General features: G+C 41.4%; 1 protein-coding gene across 2 annotated transcripts in view; it reads right to left on the bottom strand.

Annotated features, from left to right (window-relative positions):
• Window positions 1-20,493, bottom strand: part of IRF2 (interferon regulatory factor 2) — a 75,198-nt gene that overhangs the window by 32,107 nt on the left and 22,598 nt on the right. For both annotated transcript variants that reach the window (XM_011364027.2, XM_011364026.2), the window contains exon 2: window positions 5,695-5,790. In XM_011364027.2, coding sequence (XP_011362329.1) covers window positions 5,695-5,781 — 87 coding nt within the window. In that variant the 5' untranslated portion in view covers window positions 5,782-5,790. The remainder of the gene's footprint in view (window positions 1-5,694; window positions 5,791-20,493) is intronic.

Here is a 20,493-nt window from a genome sequence, read left to right as displayed (position 1 = left end):
AGTAGATCTTTTCAAGCACTTGCACGCACACACACACACACACGCACACGCACGCACACACAACCAAACCTAGTCTCACAGAAACCATGCCAAAATCATGAAACCACAAATGTAATGATGGAACTAGCAATTATTCAACATAGATCCTCTTGAAATGGGCAAAGAACCTGACAAGACCAAATAAATGGCCAATAAGCACATTAAAAGACAGTCAACATCACTAATCATTAGGGAAATGCAAATCAAAACAACATTAAGACACCATTTTAATGTTAGAATGGCTAGAATCAAGAAAACAGAAAATAATAAGTGTTGGTGAGGAGGATGTGGAGAAAATGAAACCTTCATACATTGCTGGTGGGAATGTAAAGTGGTGTAGCTGCTGTGGAAAACGTCTGGCTGTTCCTCAAAAAGTTAAACAAAGAGTTGCCACATGACCCAGTAATTTCATTCCTGGGTATATTTGTTCAAACAAATATTTATGCATGGACGTTCACAGCAGCAACCCTCACAGTACCCAAAAGGTAAAAGCAACCCAAATGTCCATCAACTGATTAATGCATAAAGAAAATGCTGTATATGCCTAAATGGCATATTATTCAGCCACAAAAAGGTATGCGGTACTGACACGTGTTATAACATCGATGAAACTTTATGCTAAGTGAAAGAAGCTTTACATAAAAGGCCACAAGTTAAATAATTCCACTGATATGAAATATCCAGAAAAGGCAAATTCATAGAGACAGAAAGCAGATTAGTGGTGCCATGAACTAGGGGAAGGATACAGGGAGTGAAAGGAGTGACTGCTTAATGGGTATAGTGTTTCATTTTCAGGTGATGAAAAGGGAATTAGATAGGGATGATGGCAGTATACAATACTGTGAATGTACTTAATGCCACTAGATTATACACTTTAAAATGGTTAAAATGGTAAATTTTAAAAAACTACATGGAAAATCTAACTTTTAACTAGTTTTTTTCACAGTGCAAAAAAAAAAAACCCCACTAATAAATGGTTAGTTTATCACAAATATCTTTTTTATAAAGACCATGGTGAAAGGTAAAGGTGAAATTCGTTTTAAAACCGAAAGAGATTCTTTCTGATCAGTAAACATTCTGGCCATAGATCGTTGTGTTCTATGGGACGCTGATGGCACTTTATTCTGCATTTGTACAGACTGTGACATGAGTGTGTGCCATCGGGAGCCCTGCTCTGCACACGCGGTGGCTGTACACGCCATGTACGGAAGGACCGCACATACCAGAGTCCACTCATGTTCACGTATGTATAGAACTCTGCCCAACTCAGGGCAGGAGAGGTAAGTGCTGCTTGAGTTGAGGAGAACATTTAAGATATCTTGAGCAACGCAGAACAAACATACCTTGGCCCCAAGTGGAAACCAGTTCTCTTATCTCTATCTCTTCTCTTCCCTGATGTTTATAAGATGTTCAAATTTCATTTGCTATTTTTGTTTGGACTCCTTACTCTGTTCTGAGATGGCCTAATATTTACACAAGCACAATTATGCTTTCAAAGTGAAAAGAAGGTAAAGGTTTAGCCCTCCCTGCTGACCTCCTGTGCTGGGAGAGTGGCCTGCAGGCCTGGGTCCAGGCAGATCTCCAAAATGAAACCAGAACACCGATAACCACAGTGGGACTCAATCGGGGCCACAAGAGAAGCCATGAACCTGAATGTGGCTGCCTCCTTCCTTCCTCCAAATGTGGCCCAGGGGAACCACAGCAAGCATCTGGACAAATCCAGACTGACCTGGTCCCATCAATGAGCCAATGGCGAGAAGAAAAAGAGGAGGGGATACTGTTCACGATCAGGAGAGACTTCGAGTCAGAACCACAAACATAACACAGTACTGTTCACGATCAGGAGAGACTTCGAGTCAGAACCACAAACATAACACAGTACTGTTCACGATCAGGAGAGACTTCGAGTCAGAACCACAAACATAACACATGGACCTTCTCAGGGTTCTGACTGAACAAACCAACTGTAAAAAGTTATTCTGAGAATACTCAAGGGATTTTGAATATGAACAGGGTAATGACAATATTAAAAACTTATGATTAACTTTTTCCAATTGACAACAGTACTGTGAATATATGAGAAAATGTTCTTAAATCTTGTAAATGTACACTGTCGGGGAGTTGCTTTAAAATACCATATACACACATACACACATATACAGACATACAAAGATAAAACAAAATGTTGATAATTGTTAAATCTAGGTGTGCATGATTAAATCTAGATGGAAATTTACTATACTGTTCTTTCCAGTCATTAGGCTATTCAAACACACTATGTACATTTGCAAACACTCATCATAAAAAGTAAGTGACACAAGCCACAGCCCCATTCATGAGTTAGTTATAATGCTGCTTTGCCAAACTCTCGCTGCTCCTTCAGAGGGCTCCAAAGGACCCATTTCATCACTACCCTCCTCCACATGTATGGAAAATAGAAGCTGAAAACAAATTTAGGCATTAATTAACTATCTGTTTCTTACTAAGATCACAGTGGATTTGATGGATCATCCATTTGAGAGAGATGTGACAACCGCCAACCTAGTGCCCTCAAGTCTAATTATCTGAACAGGGAGAAAACAAGCCACCAATGTTGTTCCTCTTCGAGCACGCATCATCCATCCATTTAGTCACAGAACAGTATTTACCTCTTATGTGTCAGGCACTAGGCCTGGCGCCGAGCATGCAGTAATGGTGGAGACAGTGCCTGCCCCCAGGGGGCTTCTGGCCTGGAGTACGTCACCATAAATAACAACATATAAATGAATGACAAAGCTCCAGGGACAGTGCCCATTTTCTAAGAGTTATAACAGTCTTCGGCGGGGGAAGAAATTTTGGAATGACCTCAAACCACTCAAAATACAAAGAGAGATTCTTAGTCAGAATGTTTATGAGTGGGAAGGAAATAAATATTAGGGTCTCAGTTAAATATTTATGTGGACAGACATATACCAGCAAGCCTAAGAGAGCAGAAATCTATAAAAAGATGCCCTGTGGAGGTACAGATGTGGAGACAAAATGTCCCGACTCCATCCGAGGTCTATAGTGACAGTGACTGTACTGTCCACATGCACAAACACAGCCACGCGAACACTCTGGCTCAGCCCAGTCAGGGGCCTGCCAGATCAGGCCCCTCAGGCAGCCCACAGACTCCCGTGTCAGCCTTATCCAAAGAGGCACCTTCCGTGGCAGCCACGGGCACGCGCTCCTTCCTTCAGCCTGGCTCATGTCCAGACCCTGCAGAGGAGCCAGACGTGATAGCAGAGGAGTACCCCTCCCCTCTCTGCTGCGGAAGAGAACTGACGAGCCATGAGCTCCGTGTTCAACGACCCAAGGAGAAACCTATTTACTTTCTGGTCCAAAAAACATGGACAGAGTGGATGGAAGAAAAGGTGTCTCAGTGGAAAGTCTCAGTCAGGAAACAAACCTCAGAGGGTACATTAATTTCCTAGGGCTGTCATAACAAAGTGCCACAATCTGGGCAGCTGACAACCATGGAAATTTATTCTGTCACAGTTCTAGAGGACAAACATCCAAAAGCAAGATGTCAGCAGGGCCACGTTCCCTTCACCTTCGCAGGCTCTAAGGCGAATCTTCCCTTGCCTCTTCCAGCTACTGCTGGTTCTAGGCCTTTCCTGTATGTGGATGCATCACTCCAAGCTCTGCTTCTTCACATGGCCTCCTCCTCTGTGTGTGTGTCTTCTCTTCTAAGGACAACTATTACTGGATTGGCCCAGATGGATAAACCAGGATGACCTCATATCAAAATCCTTAAATCGATTGCGTCTGCCAAGACCCTTGTTCCAAATAAGGTCATATCCACAGGTTCCAGGAGTTAGGATGTGAACATATCTTTTGAGGAGCCACGATTCAACCTACTAGAGGGCAACTAACTGCAGCATATCAAGGACCTACTCGGTACAAGAGACGTATTGACATAGTAAGTGTGCCAGTGCATCAAGTCAGCCAAAATTGGTGCATGTGTTTAAAAAAAAAAAGGATAAGTAAACACAAACATTCTCTTCAGAAATCAGGAATATCTGCTTGAATTCCACACTCTAAATCAATATAGGCAATGTTATCTTGTTCTTCAAAAATAGAACCCTACTTAACCTCTCTGTGCATTAATTTTTCTGTAAAACTGAAAAAAATCATGATGTCCATGCCACAGTGGGGATTAGGTGAGTTAAGGCATGTATCTTGCTTAGAGGAGTACCCGGCACTTAATAAATGTTAGCTTTTATTACTAGTATGATCATCATTATTGGGTACCCTAGGCCTCCTCAACTCTCCTTGACGATCACCTTCCCTTTCCCTATACCTCCACGTGGGCTCCTGCAGGCCAGTAACCTGAGTTCTTGTTTGCCTTTTTGGAAGAGGCTAATTATGAAGCCCCCGACCCCCACCCTAGTATACAAATCCAAAACATTATAGAAATAGAAAGCCCTGAAAAATATATCATTTGACATAAGACCTTATAATATACAACAGGTCACATGGAATGAGCATACGGTTTCTTCATTTTGATTCACTTCATACCCCACCTTGTTTTGGAAAGGACTCGCGTCGACAGATATGTTCAAATACAACACCATTAAATAAGAGAAAAAAATAAGTGGATGAGAGAAAATGAGCAAAAAAATAAGATTTGACAGATATCTGAAAAGATCAAATGAGGCCAGAAGTAATATTAGTTTTTTTAAAAAATTATGCTTCAACATCCTGTACACTTGTTAGAAGTGGGCTACAATCTGGCTCTAAGTTTTCGGCACATGATACAAAGATAAAGCCTGACCGGCTAAATTATTAATCCTGTCCTTAAGATTAAAAATGAGGGGAGAGATAGACGAGGAAAAAGAAATTTGCTCAGAAGAACTGCAATATTCTTGCTAGTGGGAAAGAAACCTCCCTTGGGCTCTCTTAAAGAAGGCATGATATATTATATTTAGTTGCTTTTATAAATTATAACTATATAATTTCAGGTCTTCTTTATTTATACAGACACTATCTTCCTGATTCACCCCTAACAGGTAGGATCAATTAAATTGAGAATTTGAGGTCGATAAAGTAAGGGCGTATTTAAGTATACATGGTGGGGGTGGGGGCGCTCTGTAAATGATCGAATTTTCTTTTTCTAGGACAGGCAGGCACACAAATAGGATTTCTCAATAAGATAAAGAAAAGACATTTTTAAAGACAAAAACAAAAGTTTTCTTCATATAGTAAATACTGGAAATAAATCAATATGCTCCATTCCCAATACAAAACTCCAGTTTCCATGTCCTCTATTCCTGAAAGCCAGGAGAGAAGCAAGCAAGGAATTTAGAGAAGGAAGAGGGTAAGAATCATTAAAGAAAAATACAGCAAGAAGCTTCCTATAAATAGTCATCCATAATACCAACAGTGAGCTGAAACTGCTAAGTCAGGGTTTGCAACTACAGTCTGAGATGATTAAATAAATATCTTCTTTATACAATAATTTGATGTTTTTATGATGATTTTTGCTTGGTAGGTTTTTGTAATTAATTAGCATAAGATTTTGAACACAGTACAATTTTGCTTTCAGAGGTATTTATGCTTTTAGTAAGGCACTCTCTTTCTCTCTCTCTCACACACACACACGCACACACGCACACACACACTCATCACACTTACTTTGTTCAGCCACTTCAGCCCTGGTATCGTATTTGAGTTTATCTGTTCCTCCAGCCACGGGCGCATCCGCATCCTTTCCACCGGCATGGTGCCCCTCTGCAAAGAGAAACACAGCATCAGGCATCCTGCTACTGACTGTCATGTCCGCACTGTGAAGCTCTATACCCCTGCCTGACCCTCTTCTACCACCCCTTCCTCATAACCACACAGCTTATGTGTACGTGGGATTGGCGCTGGGGGAAGCTTTTGCCCTAGGGCCGCCAGCCACTGCTTAAGCAGTCTACTCATTCCAGAAGAGCTGTCTCAGTGGGGGCAAAGCTGTGGGCCAAGGCTGCTGTCAGCCGCGAGGGTCCCAGGGACACAGAAGACTTGGACTGGCAGAAACTCAGCCAGCCAGAGGGCACAGCCACCTCTGAGTGATCTTGCCTGAAGCTAGGTCTTACCCCCTTCCCCACCGGGCTGTGTTTAGTAGACACCTTCAGGCATTCGGGGCACCAGTTCTGTACAATACTTATGGGTATTATCCTCCCAAGGACCCAGGGTGGACAGAGCAAAACAGTTGTGAGAAAGAGTTATTATAATTCATTCATTCCTTTGGGGTATCTGAGTTATAGAAAGGTTCTGAACCCCCGCTACTGGCACTCCAAAGCTCTAAAGGAATCAATTCACTTGGTTCCAAAGTCTTTCACCAAATAGCAATCCCCTCCTCATGCATTCCATCTGCTCTCAGAGCTCGGCAGCATCTTGCTCTGGCTTCAGCTTGGCTTTTCTGTTAATGCATGCTCGTATGCACTCCCTCAAGGACCTTCCTTCACTACCACCCTCCCTCTCTGACCTGATATCATCCTTCCTTTTCCTTTACCTTCCTTTCTCTCTGGGAATTATTTCATGGGCTAATCACCTTTTCTTTACCAGCCCACATAATATCTCTCTTCCCTCCTTCCAGATATATTTCTAGAACATCTTTCCCTTGTTCACCAAAATATGCCTAGAATGGCATCACTAACAAAGTATTGCCTACTATTCATCTTCACCTTCTTTACAAGTAAATTTAAATTTAACAAAGATTCAAAATTCATGATGGTGCCAATTCAAGCCTCCAGTCTTTAAGACTTCATAGACAGTGGGACATAACACTATTTCAAACCTTTGCTGTCTCTTTTTTACTCATCTCCTCCCCCAAAAATGAGCTCTGAAGATTCTATTCAGATGAATTTGGGCTGAGATGATCAGTCTCAATAACTCTCGCCTCCAGTTCGCAAAGGACTTCTTCTCTCTTCTTTGCCCTGACTCCAACTCATGTCAGAACCCATGCAAGCATCATTACATGAACCATAAGGGGCTGCACCCTTTGCCATTGGAGCCTAAATAATTCTAGAACTAAATTCTAGAACCCGCCTTTCCCTTGTACATATCTCCCAGTTCTGACCCATTCATCGTTGTAGATGCCTCCCGCTCCTTGCTCGTACCAGGCTCTCTGCTCCTCTTTCCCAACCCTTACCCATTCTCCAAGACCCAGCCTCCACCCTTCTCCACAAGCCTTCCCAGACTCCTCCTCCTTCTCCAGCTCTCACAATGCTCACTGATCTTATATTGCTCATCTGAAAATCAAACATGGCTGTAGGGCAGCTTTGGTAAGCTGTCTTTATTCTTACCTAACTCTCACCTTAACTATAAACTTTTCAGCTCATATACCCTCCCTTCCTAACCAAACTGTAAGCTCTTTGATAGTAGAAATCCCACCTCTTATAGGTCTTTCTATAATTGTACAAAGCCAAATGCTGTCTTTCACTCGGGAGACATTCAATACAAGAACCAGGCAAGCCCTACAGATCAGCCAAGGTGGACTGCTGCTGAGGTTGGCTCCACGCACTCATCTGGTAGCTTGAGAACACCATTTTTGAGACAAGTGAAAGGACCTCAAGAGTAGTCCAAAAAGACACGGAATAGCCATAAGAAACCCCAAATACATCTCCTCTTAGTGGTTCTCAAGTCATTCCACTCATTTGAAGATCATTTATTGAGGATGGTATTCCAGGATGAGGAAAAGGTAAGACATTCCTTGCCATCCAGAAACTCCTCATGTAATAGGAGACAAGAAAGAAGAGAATTATCAGACCACACAAAGAGCCTTGTGTACAGGATGATAAGGAGTTACAGGCGAGTTCTGGGAGCATTGGGGAACACCGTCCACAGAAGATCCCACGACGTGACTTGAACACTGGGATGGCTCTGCCCAACAGGGTGATGACCACCAACCCAGTCAGATCTCCCCTCTGAAGAAGATTTCAAGATACAGAGAAGGGGGCAGCTAAGTCTGGAGCAGTAAAGAATGAAGAAAGAGGAGAAGTAAAAGTAGCTATGGTAGTCACGAGTCCTTCTGAGGGGACAACTTGACAAGCAGAAGTGCCACAAATCACTACCACTGCTGCTCTACCTAAACTTAGCAATATGACAAAATGACAAGGATGTGTAAATGGCCTCGCTTCTGATTTGTCGTTATAATAATATAATAATTCTCCCATATTTTTTTCACAAATGACCCATTTGGAAAAAACGGTCACCTGAAATATTTCAAAAGCTTTCTGTCTTTAAAACTTAAGCTTATGTGGGGAGATACAGTCAACCCTCGTTATTTGCAGAGTCCATATTTGCAAATTCGCCTACTCACTAAAATTTACTTGTAATGCCCAAACCAATTCTCGAGGTGCTTTCATGGTCATTAGCATGCAATGTATGCAATTCCAGCTGAGGTCCAACAAGATGATTCTGCCTTCCTATTTCAGTTCACACTGTAAACCAGTGTCCTTTTCATCATCTATTTTATGCAACATTTTTCTGCTTTTTGCTAGTGGTTTTACTGTTTAAAATGGCCCCCGAGAACGGTCTGTCTGAAGTGCGGTGTAGCGTTCCTAAGTGCAAGAAGGCTGTGATGTGCCTTATGGAGAAAATATGTGTGTTAGACAAACTTCCTCTGGGCATGAGTTATAGTGTTGGCTGTGAGGTCAATGTTAATGAATCAACCATAATTAAATGAGGAGTCTTTAAACAGAAACACGCATAAAACAAGATTATTGATTGTGGATAAAAATGCTATGATCAGAGGCTCACAGGAATCTAATGTCCTTATAAGAAGAAGGAAGTCTGGACACCGACACACACAGAATGCTATGTGAAGAAACAGATACAGAGGGAAGGTGGCCACATGAAGTCAGAGCAGAGACTGGAATGATGCTGACGAGGCAAGGAAGGGTCCTCCCCTAGAGGCTTAAAGGAGAGAAGAGCCCCACAAACACTTTGATTTGGGACTTCTAGCCTCCAAAATTGTGTGAGAATACATTTCTGTTGTTTTAAGCCACACAGTTTGTGGTACTTTGTTATGGGAGCCCTAAGAAACTACTATAGAAGGTACTCTGAGGCAGGTAACGGGCCCCAACCTAGTCTACGGGTGAAGGAAGGTGTCCCAAGGTAGTGTGAAGGAAAGGGAGATACAACAAAGGTCCTGAGGCAGGAGGACGAGCTGCCAGAAGACAATCAGGAACAGGGAGGATGCCAGAGACGGGCTGACCCTGGAAGGCATAGAGAACCATGCACAGATGCTGCTCATCATCCCGAGACTGAAGAGAAAACTGGAGATTTATGTGAATGAAAGATATAATCAGCTTTATTAATAGTAAAGGTGGACCAGTGCTTCACCAACTGTAACATGCAGACAAATCTCAACTCAGTAAGTCTAGGTAAGCCCTGTGATTAACGAGCTCCTAGGTCCTTGGACCAACCATACTGAGGAGCAAGGCTGCAGATTAAATTTGATTTTTATGAGTCACCTGGCTCTTCTCTGACTTCCTGCAAAGTCTGGTCATTCTGGCAGACAGACCTCTTCATCGGTCTCAGTATGTCAGATTCAACTGCATCATCTATCTGCCAGCCCAACTCTTACTTACACACTATGCCTTTCTAGCACAGATGCAGCTCAGCCAAACTTTAAGAGTTTTATCACTTACCTAGCCAAAATACTACGAAAATCACACATGTAATTTTTTTTTTCTAGATCTTTAATCAGGACTGTCATCATCAATTATAAGTGGATTTTCAGGAAAAGCAAACATGGCAAGAAGAGAAACTCTGGTATAGCAGCCTCGTTTAGTTCAGGTTCTTTTTTAAAAATAGCTAAAACATCCCAACTGATACAGAATGAAAAGTTAACCCTTTTACATGAAGGCACTTCCTCTTTTTTACTTGATTTTATAGCCTGGTCCCATCTTCCGCACTGAACAGGTAATGAACTATCAGGGGTCTTGCCACATGACACAGAAGAGAAAAGGTGCAATTTGACAGATCTCTCATGACTATCAGAAGCCAAGTATGCATTCTTACTTCTGTGAAAGAAAGCAACGGTGTAATTCTACATTGAGCCTATCATCGGAAACTCATTTAGTTTGGCACTAAAAATAAATTATGTTTCCAGAGATTAAAAGGCTGGGATGATGGTCGCAGAGGGTCAGGGGACTGCGTACTGAGAGTACTGAGAAAAGACGCTTCCTTGGCATGTTTTTTTCTAGCTTCCATTAGTGAAATTCAAAGTGATAGACTGGTCTTCCTTCTCTAAGGTGAGAAGGAAGTACCAACACCCTGGGTACCAACACCCTGGCCAACACATGAAGCTTGAACAGAGTCAAAGAAGGCATGGAACTGGGTAGAAAAGGCACAGAGGTGCTATTTTTGCCAAGACAACCAAAATATACCAGAAATCAGGACACCTGCATCCCAGTTCCGACTTTGCCATCACTACCGTGTGTCTTTGGGGTGGTCATTCAATCTTTCCAATCCATGCTTTGATCATCTAGAAAAATGAGAGGCTGCAAAATGGTAATTTCTGAGGTTATTTACGATTCTAGGAAATCTTTTGTAATATGAAGGCTCATAATCTGATTTATCTTTTTTGTAAACTTCTAATCTTGTACACTGTATTGTTTTTAAAAGTGAAACGGTAAAACTTTATGGTTCTATAAACCTAAAATATGAAGCATCTACTCTCAAGCATGACAAAATGCACTTTCTAAAATCAGCTATCATTATACCTTTGAAATCTGGGGTTGAGATCATCCTCAAAACCATGGCATTGGGCTATAAATCAATTCAGTACATGGCAGGTATTTAGAATATTACTGGTACCAGGGCTACTGCATAAAAGCACAAAAGTTATTCATTGTGATTCACACGACGTGAATCACGTCCCCCCACGAAATTGATGATGCTTTGGTCCAGATCAATACGATTAACAGTGTACCTGAATTTTAACCTAAATGACTGAGGTTTGGATCTTGGAACAGTAATAGCAATGGCTACTATTGACTGGGCACTTACTGTACATCAGGCATTAAAACCAGAGTTTTCGATGAGTTTCTCATTTAACTCTAACAACCCTAGAACTTTATCACTCCATATTATAGATGAGGGGATGGTTGGGGAAGTGTTCAAAAGCATCTGCTAGTAGGGAGGGGAGCCCAGACTCTCATTCAGGCCTGTCTGAAATGCCCAGACTCGGAAACCCTAACCTGTGCTTTCATCTTACTTTAGAAAGCACTCAGTTATGATGGCCTTTCAACTATTCTACTTACTGAGCCTTTCCCTGTTTTGCATAGCACTGACATGCTAATCTTTCTTAAAAAACCATTAAATTATGTTAATGTTCTGTTCTAGAGACTTCTAAATCTGTCTCTGCTGGATTTAGGATAAAATCCTTAGCTGAGAGAGGGGGGATGCTTCTGGTAAAACTCAGAAGTCTTACGGTGACTACTCGACAGAAACAATGGAATACAGAAGACAATGGAAAGATGTCTTTAAAGTACTGAAAGAAAATAACTGCTATTTAAAAATTTTATATACAGCAAATATTTCCTTCAAGAATGAAGAGGAAATAAAGGCATCAGAGAGAAACTTAAGAGATTTTCCACCAGTAGACCATTAGCTCATCAGGTCCCAGTTACACAGTCACAGGAGATTGGTCAAAAGTGGGCAAGAATGAAGGCAAAAGTATGGGAGCTAGGATGCTAAGAGAGGGCTAACGTTTAAGTCTGTGCCACAGAAGCTGACCATAGCAGAGCTTGGCCCCATCTCTTTTACAATTGCATCATTTGTTTTAAATATGACTATGTCACCTGATAGCCCTCCCTACATAGTCATGTTCCCACCCCTCTTACCAACCTGCAGAAATGTTATCCTCCCAGGGAAAGCTAGCTCAAATGTATTTTCATCCATTAAACCTTCTCTCACGACGCTAACCACTGGACCCTGTTCTCCCACCGCACGTACTATCCGAAGTATCCAGTCATCCAGTCTATCGACAAATACTTATTAAACGCATATTATTACTGAACACTGTGCTAAGTACTATGAAGGATTCGAAGATGTGTATATGATCACTACTCTCAAGGAATTAATAAGTTTAATGGAGACAAGAGACATAAATCATAAGAAGCTAACTAAGAATACTATAATTACTATAATAAAAGATTGTAATAAAGATCAGAAAGCAGTGTATGATTAATTGCCAACTACGTGAACTACTTCATAAAGAATACATAAATCATTATTAGCTAGGTTTGTAAGGGAAAGCTTTACGGTAAAGGAAGAGCTTATACAACGGGGAGGAATTGCCTAGGCTGAGAGAAGATAGCAAACCAAGCCAGAAAAGATAAAGGTTAGTATAAATGGCCAAAGCAGGACCATGGAAGATGCATTTGCTGATGTGGGCAGAGCAACTGAGCTATGCACCAACATGAGTGGAGTTTCTGAAGTACCAGCTACCATGTGAGAAGCAAGCACTGGAAATTTTACATACATCATCTCAATTCTCATAACAGTCCTAATCAGTTAAATATTATGATCCTCATTTTAGAGATGAGAAGTATAGCTTGAAAAGGTAACTAAAAAACAGAAAAAAGAAAAATGTGTCTAAGTCCTCAGATGAGGAACTAAGATCTAAACCCAGGTCTTTCTGGAAGGTCTCAAAAGCCCAGCTCGAGACTGAGCCTGTTTACAGAGGCTATTAAAAACTTCTGAATAGTCATGTTTCACTATCACAAACCAAGCAGTACTCTATACAGGGTCAAATGGAAGCAAGGAGATAAGTTAAAAGCTACTGCTCTGGTCCAAGATGGTGGCTATGGGAACGCACAGGGGGGAAAAAAGTAACAATAATACCCTTGTAGGAATGTAACAGCCATTTTTAGTAACAATTTTTCCAAGACATATAGTAATCCTTCCCAAAATGCAATTCCTTCTTACATGACATTCTACACTCCCCCACACTGACATTTCTGTACCCTTTTAGCAAACATGAAGATTTCAGCTCAAAATTATGTGAACTGAGAGGAATCTGGAGTTGAAAATTGAAAATCATCATCATTATCATTATCCCTATTACATTCGTTCAAGTGCTTCATAGGAATCAGACACTAGGCCAAGAGCTTTTGATGCATTATTTCACTTAATCTTCAAACCAGCTATATGAGATATAGTATCTTATCTCCATCTTACAGATGCAGAGCTATTAGAGTGGTAAACACAGTATTCAAATCCAGATCCATGTGACTCTGAAGACTATGCCAAAAACCTCCAGACCAGTGTTTTTCAAACCTCAGGTAGCAACTCATCAGAAGGTCATGAAATCAATTTATTGGACTAGGATCAGTATTATTGGATTAAGACCAGCACTTTAACTTTAATGTGTAAGAATACAGAATAGAAATTATGTAGAAAGTATGTCCCCCAAATAAGAGTAAGTATTGTTTTATTAAACTTGTGTTTCAATTTTATATTATAATTACACTGTCACTGTGGTCAAAAGAGTATAAAAAAGTATTGCATTAGGCTGAACTGCTTCCTAGGTATGTTAACAGATGTGTGTGAACATGTGGGTGGCAGGTGGAGGGAGAGGTAATGGTCGAAAGTAGAAAGCAAAAGAGAAGGCTATAGGGAGATGAGGAGAAGCAAACCCTTAGAACTATATTGACTCTTGGACGGCTGAAGTGAAATGTGTGAGAAGTTTAATAGCATGTTCAGAGCTAAGGCGACTTTGTATATTAGGGAGGGGCTTTACGATGTAGCCATTTGGCTATACTTAATACTTCTCTGCCAACAGTATTCAAATCACTCTACATACTGTGGTGGGGCCCTAGAGAACGAAGTCAACACTTACCAGTGATAAAATCAGAAAACATTTGACATTTGGATGGAGTGCAAGATACAGAATAAAGCATGTTTCTCAGTGTATGTATTATCTGCATCAATGCAAAACCAACTTCAAAAAGCTTTTATTAAACTTCCGGAGAGTTAGTAAGCAGTAAGATATTCATGCATCACTGATATGATCCTTATTTCATGCATTAGTTTTATTTTACTGAACTTTAAAAAGATGCATGTCTTAAATTCATTTAAGAATTTTAGTCTCTCGCCCAGTTTTTCTCCAGGTTTTAAGCAATTCAACCATGACTTCTCCTACTATGTGGGTTTTTCAGGAACCCAAACTTGAAGGAAGTGGCAGGACTGCTGTAAATGGCTACCCTGAATATATCATAAGCCAGTTATATTTTTCTGTTCACTTATACCAGCATCCCAAAACTGCTTGTGCCAATGTAATTACCTGAGAAGTTAAAAAAAAAGGAGATCCCTGGTCCCATTCTAGACCTACTGAATAAGAATCTCCAGGGCTTAAGAACCAGGAATTTTTTATTATCCCAGGGTAATTTTGATATGCAGCTAAGTGTGGCTATCACTGCCACTTGGTGCCCATTAGCCCAATGGCCTTCCGGAACCAATATGTTAAATGAACACCTCCTACTGAATCATGGGAAAATGGGAGGCCACTGGTAAATGTATCCACTTCATCATGAATGGATATAAATTCAGATGCAATATAAATTCTAAACTGGCTTTAAATACCACAGAACAAGTTTCCTACACTGAAAATCATCCAAATGATAGTTTTGCATATTCGCCATTCTACCCACAATTTTCTATTAAATGCGTTTTCTATGTCCTTTTAGAAGGTATTACAACAGCTACTTTACCAAAATTACCCTGTCTCTAACCGCAAACTACTCTGGTACCTGAAATAGTGTGATTTAGCCTCTGATAGTAACTTTTGGGGCATCATGGCCCTAAGCCAACAGAGACACTGACATATGGTCTCCACGTGTGCTCGAAAGACACCAAAATATCACTGTTTTTCAGTACTGCGGGTGACCTAACGGACATTCTAGGAAACAGTTCTCAATGCGTCCTAAAGAGAACCAGAGTTCTTCATCCGGGGAGTAAATCTTGAAAATAGGGCCCGAACCCTACAGTCCATCCTGCCCAGTGAACTCCACTTTCCTGCTCCCTCTCCCTGGAATGTCCACTCTCTGGACCCATTCTCATCCCGACACAGCCGTTCTGCCTTCCCCACCACAAATGGGTCTCGCTGCCTCCCTCTCATTTGCTCATGCACGATTCACGAGTGGGCTGAAGGGTACCCAGGCCTCGTACTGATACCGTGAGAGATTTACGGTTTATCACCTCACCTGAGCTTTCAGTCTCTGCAAACCTTTTCTGCCTCTCCCTCATCAGCTCCTGCTTCCGGAGCGGTTTCAGGCCTTTCCATCCTCACACTCCCTGATACACTTCCACACTCATCAGTCCCTGCAAATGATCTTGCCTCCAACTTCAAAGAGAAAAATAGAGGCCACAAGGCTCTTCTTTCTGAATTTCCGACTCCTTTTGCTCCACACACTTATCTGGACTTCTGTGGCCTCCTTTTTTCCTTCTTCAGAGCAGGTGGGCTAAGGCTGCTCCTGCAACAGGGCATGTGGACAGTTTAAGAGGAGAAACACTGAGATTGGTTTCGGGTCTATCGAATTTGGGATTATTCTGGGATATCCCAAAAGAGGTGTAGGGTGGGCAATTAGACATGTGAGGCTCAGAAAAAGGTTTAACCTAGAAATAGCCAAGCACCCCTTTACATATTGTTCAAATGCCATCTCTTCCACAAAGCCTCTTCTGGCCAAGCAAAACTTCTCTTGAATTCATAAAACACACTGTCTCTAACATGTATCTTGTTCTGTCTTCCTTTCATCTTTATGTGCCCTACTCCACTGAGACAAAAGCGCCTTTCCAGCTGGAAACCTACCGGAAACCTCGTTAACATTGCTACATATATTAGCTATGTAGTCTTGTACTTTGCACCTAGCAGGCAGGCACTCAATAAATACAGACCAGCCCTATCCAGTGGTACTGGACATGTTCTATGTCCGCCCCTCCCCCCAGTCCAACAATGGAAATGTGGCTAGTGTGAATGAGGAGCCATTTGTCCCTAACAATGGGCACACAGTTTCAAGGCTGGTTCTAGTCTTTCCAACACACTGTGAATGGTCATGTGTCTGGTAAAACAAAATATCTGCTTAAGACACCCCTGTGGGGTTCCTGAAGAGGCAGGTTGCCCAACTGACACTGAAACCGTTCTATTTTGAGAAAAGCCTGGTTTTTAAAAGCCTGACTCACACTCTGCAAGCTTAATCCCCTTTTGGAAGGCAACCTGGTAAGCGAGGAGCTTCTGGACGAGTAACCCTTGTCACGGTGTAGACCCGCAAGCCCCTGAAAAAGGCAGGTACGGAACACACAGCATCCCACGCTACACCGTAATGATACTAATAATGATTGCTAATGAGTATTAAACACTTAACGGTGTTAGTCAAGTTCTAAGCTCATTTTGATCATTATTCACTTGATTCACAACAACCCTACAAATCAGGTGCTACTAAAATCTCCGTTTTATAAAGAAACAGAGGCAGCTACGGTTCAGTAACTTGTCCAAGGTCACAGAGCTACTGAATGTTAGAGGTCAGAAACAGGAGTCTTGATCCCTTACTTAGCCTTTGGATTTTGAGGCCAAACTGGAGTCTTCATACAGAATCATCAAGAGGGCCCCATGCTAAAGGGGATCCCAGCCAGGGCCAAGAGCATTTCCACAGACACAAAGTTATGGTCAAGGATGTGCAATGGAGCATTATTTATAATAGCAAAAAATCTGAATGGATCCAAATACCAGATGGTAGAAAGATGACGTTTTTATTTTTGTTTTTGTTTTTTACAATGTGGGAGATTCAAGTAACAGAATATGGTGACTACAGAAGAGTATTTCATTTGTATGGGGAAATGCTCAGAATATATGTTAATACAGAATGAATATATATAATTATGTATTCTATGTATGTATTATATATATTCTATAAAATACATAAGTTAGTATAGCTCAGAATATCATACAAGTTACAAAGTCAGGGAGTGGGTCCCAGTGCTGACATAGTGCTCTCTTCTTGGGCAGTGCTAATAACAGTCAGAGCTCACCCAACACAAGCACTCCAGCACGCTCACAGGAGGCCAGCTCTGCCTAGTACGAGACTTGACAGTGTGCATCAAGACGCAATTATATGGCCTGGAACTGGACGACTGCGGGGGATGGGCACCCCAATCCCAGCAACAGGTGAGGAGGTTTCCTGAACAGTTAGAGTAATGGGCTGCAATGTGTTGCAGCATGGGGTGTATTGAGGGGGGTAGTTCCCAGGAGGAATCAAAGTCCTATGACATCACAATGAGTGCCATCCTTCACTCGCTCCAAGCCCTGAGATTTCCAAGAGTCCTAATGTCCGCAGAGTGCCCTAACTTTAGATTAGAAAAATAAGAACAATATGGCAACACAGAACATCCTTTTCAAAAAAAAAAAAGAAGAAGAAGAAGAAGAAGAAGAAGAAAGCTTCCTCCTCCCCTTCCTTCCATGGTCCCTCCCGCTCTTTATGAATAATTTAGTCTAAAAGCCCATTCGGTGAAACTGAGCAAAGTGAATATACTGGACTGAATAGTGTGCCCCCAAAATTCACGTCCACTCAGAACCTGTGAATGTGACCTTATTTAGAAATAGATCAGATGTAACTGAGTATAAATGAGGTCGCACTGGATTCGGATGGGCCCTAAATCCAATATGACTGGTGTCCTTACAAGAAGAGGGAAATTTGCACACAGACACACACACAGAGGAGAAGCTCATGAAGATGGAGACAGAGACTGGAGTGATGAGTTTACAAGTCAAGGAATGCCAAGGATTGCTAGCTACCACCAGAATCGAGAAGGACAAGAAGCAGATTCTCCTTTAGAGTCCCCTAAAGGAACCAACTGTAAGGACACCTTCATTTCTGATTTCTGGGACTTTGTTTTGGCAGCCCTAACGACAATATCATAATCATTAAAGGAAGGAGACAGTAATATCTCAGTGTGGGGTACTGGCATAAAGAGGGCATCATCCATTGGGGCAGGACGAGGCAGCAGCACCTGGTGTGTGAAGTATTGAAACCCGCATGCGGTAGCGAGGATAGATGCAGGAGGGAGCCCAGCCCAAAGTGGGGTATCGGGGCCCAAGTCGAGTGAATGGGCTTCGGTATAAGACGACAGCGGTGCCGTCTAGAGTGCCGGAACCTAAGGAACGAGGTGAGGAGGGCATCCTCATTGCGGTGGGGCAGCTATGGGGACATGAGATGAGATACCTACAGGCAACTGAGTAAATTAATTAACACATTAAGGATAATGGAAACCAGGTTTCTCACTATTGGAGAAGGAAGTTCAAATACAGAAAGAATTAGAATAGGACTGAATTCATGGTTGTTCGTATATCTTAATAAGTACAGAAATAAATACAGATGTAAAAAAAAAAGTATGTGTATGTGTAAGTATATGTATAAATGGTACGTATATTCCCTAACCCTAGCCACTCAGAGGGGCTGGGACAGAAATACACCAATGGTGAAGAGCATATGTAGTGCTCAAATCTTAATTCTAAATACTGTTCTTCACTAAAAGGAATTAGGGCTTCTTACAAAAAGAGATGATTCCAGAACTAGGGCAGGGAAAGCAAAAGATGAACCTGAATCATTTTGGGGAGCTAGAAAATAAGAAAGGGCTCAAAGAACGCAGGGAACACATCAAGAGGACATAGCAGCCAACTTGAAGGGGCTCCCATTGGCCAACGTGAGACAATGTGAGCATCAAAATAACGATAAAAATGCATTATGGACCACTCACAAAATAGGGATCTATGAAAAAGTAAATAAGGAGAAGAGAAAGCTTTCCCACAAAGTAGAATGCCAATTAATAAATACAGAAAGGTGATTGAACTAGATCAACATTTGGCAGCTATCAAAGTAGTAATTATTTAGTCAAAAAACATCAATGGATGCTAAAACCAGTAGATGAAAGGTTGATAAGAAATGAGATATCTACATAATCTCAAAGTATCTCCACAAACTATTTCTTATTCCAAAGAGGAATAGAGTAACTTTACAATGGAGAAGTCTGACAGATATCTCCTTAATCAAATGATCAAAAGAACGTCACCAATAAAGGAGCAAGTCAGTCGTACACCTCCCGAGAGGATGCAATAAGAACAGAGCATCACGTCTGTGATATTCTTGCAGAAATAACCTGAATCTAATCATGAGGAAACCACCAAAAAGTCCAAACTGATGGACATTCTATAAGATAACTAATTGGCTTATAATTTTCAAAAAATGTCAAGTTCATAGAAGTTAAGGAAAGACTAAAGAGGCATGACGCCTGAGCCTGTGGGTTCAACTGGGAACAGGAAGCAACTTCCTTCCTCTCTAGGGATACTGCATTCTAGTTGCTATGAGGGACATAATTGAGACAACTGGCAAACCTGAATGAGGCCTGTGGATCAGACAGTGCTAATGTCAATTGCCTGATTCTGAGGGCAACATTGTGATCATGCTGGAGAGCGTCCTTGTTTGTAGGAAAGACACACTCAAGGATTCAGGAGTGACGGGACATCATTTTGGCAAGTTACTCTCCAAAGGTTCAGGAAAAAAAAAAAATTCTTTGTACTACTTTTTCAACTTAATGTAAGTCTGAAATTAGTTGCAAAGAAAAAGACTTGGCAAGAAAGACAATAGCAAATTGCAGAAGTGATTTACAGTCCAAAAGGGGAAATGACAGTATTTCTGCAAATACAACAAACTCTGGAAAATTCTCTCTGGTACTTACACTGCTGGCAGTTTTTTCTTAATCCAGGCACCATGACTGTATTAAGTATACATATCTATCACTTTATCTATCCATCCGTAAGGGGCAGTAACAATTATCTGAAAAAGGAGCCTCGAAGCCTCAAGATGGTGCATAATTCATTTAAATTGTAGGTTGTGTAAAAAACTAAAAGTGAGATGACCAAAAAAGCTCATGTGCATGTTTTAGAGAAGGCTCAGGTTTAAGCATCAACGATTATCTCCAGTTGAACTTCTGCATTAATATTTAATTGAAGTTATTTAAATTTTTAAAAAATTTTAAGGTTGGTTTTCCAGGTAAATTATCTCACTCCGTAGGTTATGTTAGCAGCAAAGGAACAAGTCAGAAGCACCAGCCCTGCGCTACCACTGATAGCATTTTCTGGATATTCGACATTCAGAGACCCCATTCCACTATATTCTCTGTAGGATATTTCAGGCCAGCTCCAAGTTGTCATCCGAGCTCCCAAAATTGGCATTCCCAGCATAGTTTCATTTTCTTTCATAACAATATCCCCACTGCCACAGCCTTTCAAGAATTTGGCTCATAAAAGGCCCACCATGACTAAGGGTTTTGCTTTTTGTTCCTCATTTACAACTTGTCCTCAATTTGTAGAATCTGGGGCTTGAATAACCTTCAGTTCTACTTGCTCTAACTTGGCTGAAGATTTCAGTAACTACTTGGGCCTCA

The sequence above is a fragment of the Pteropus vampyrus genome, unplaced genomic scaffold (genome assembly GCF_000151845.1).
Source record: "Pteropus vampyrus isolate Shadow unplaced genomic scaffold, Pvam_2.0 Scaffold92, whole genome shotgun sequence".
Classification (NCBI taxonomy): domain Eukaryota; kingdom Metazoa; phylum Chordata; class Mammalia; order Chiroptera; family Pteropodidae; genus Pteropus; species Pteropus vampyrus.
Note: the sequence above shows the minus strand (reverse complement) of the source record. Positions and strands in the feature narration are given on the sequence as shown.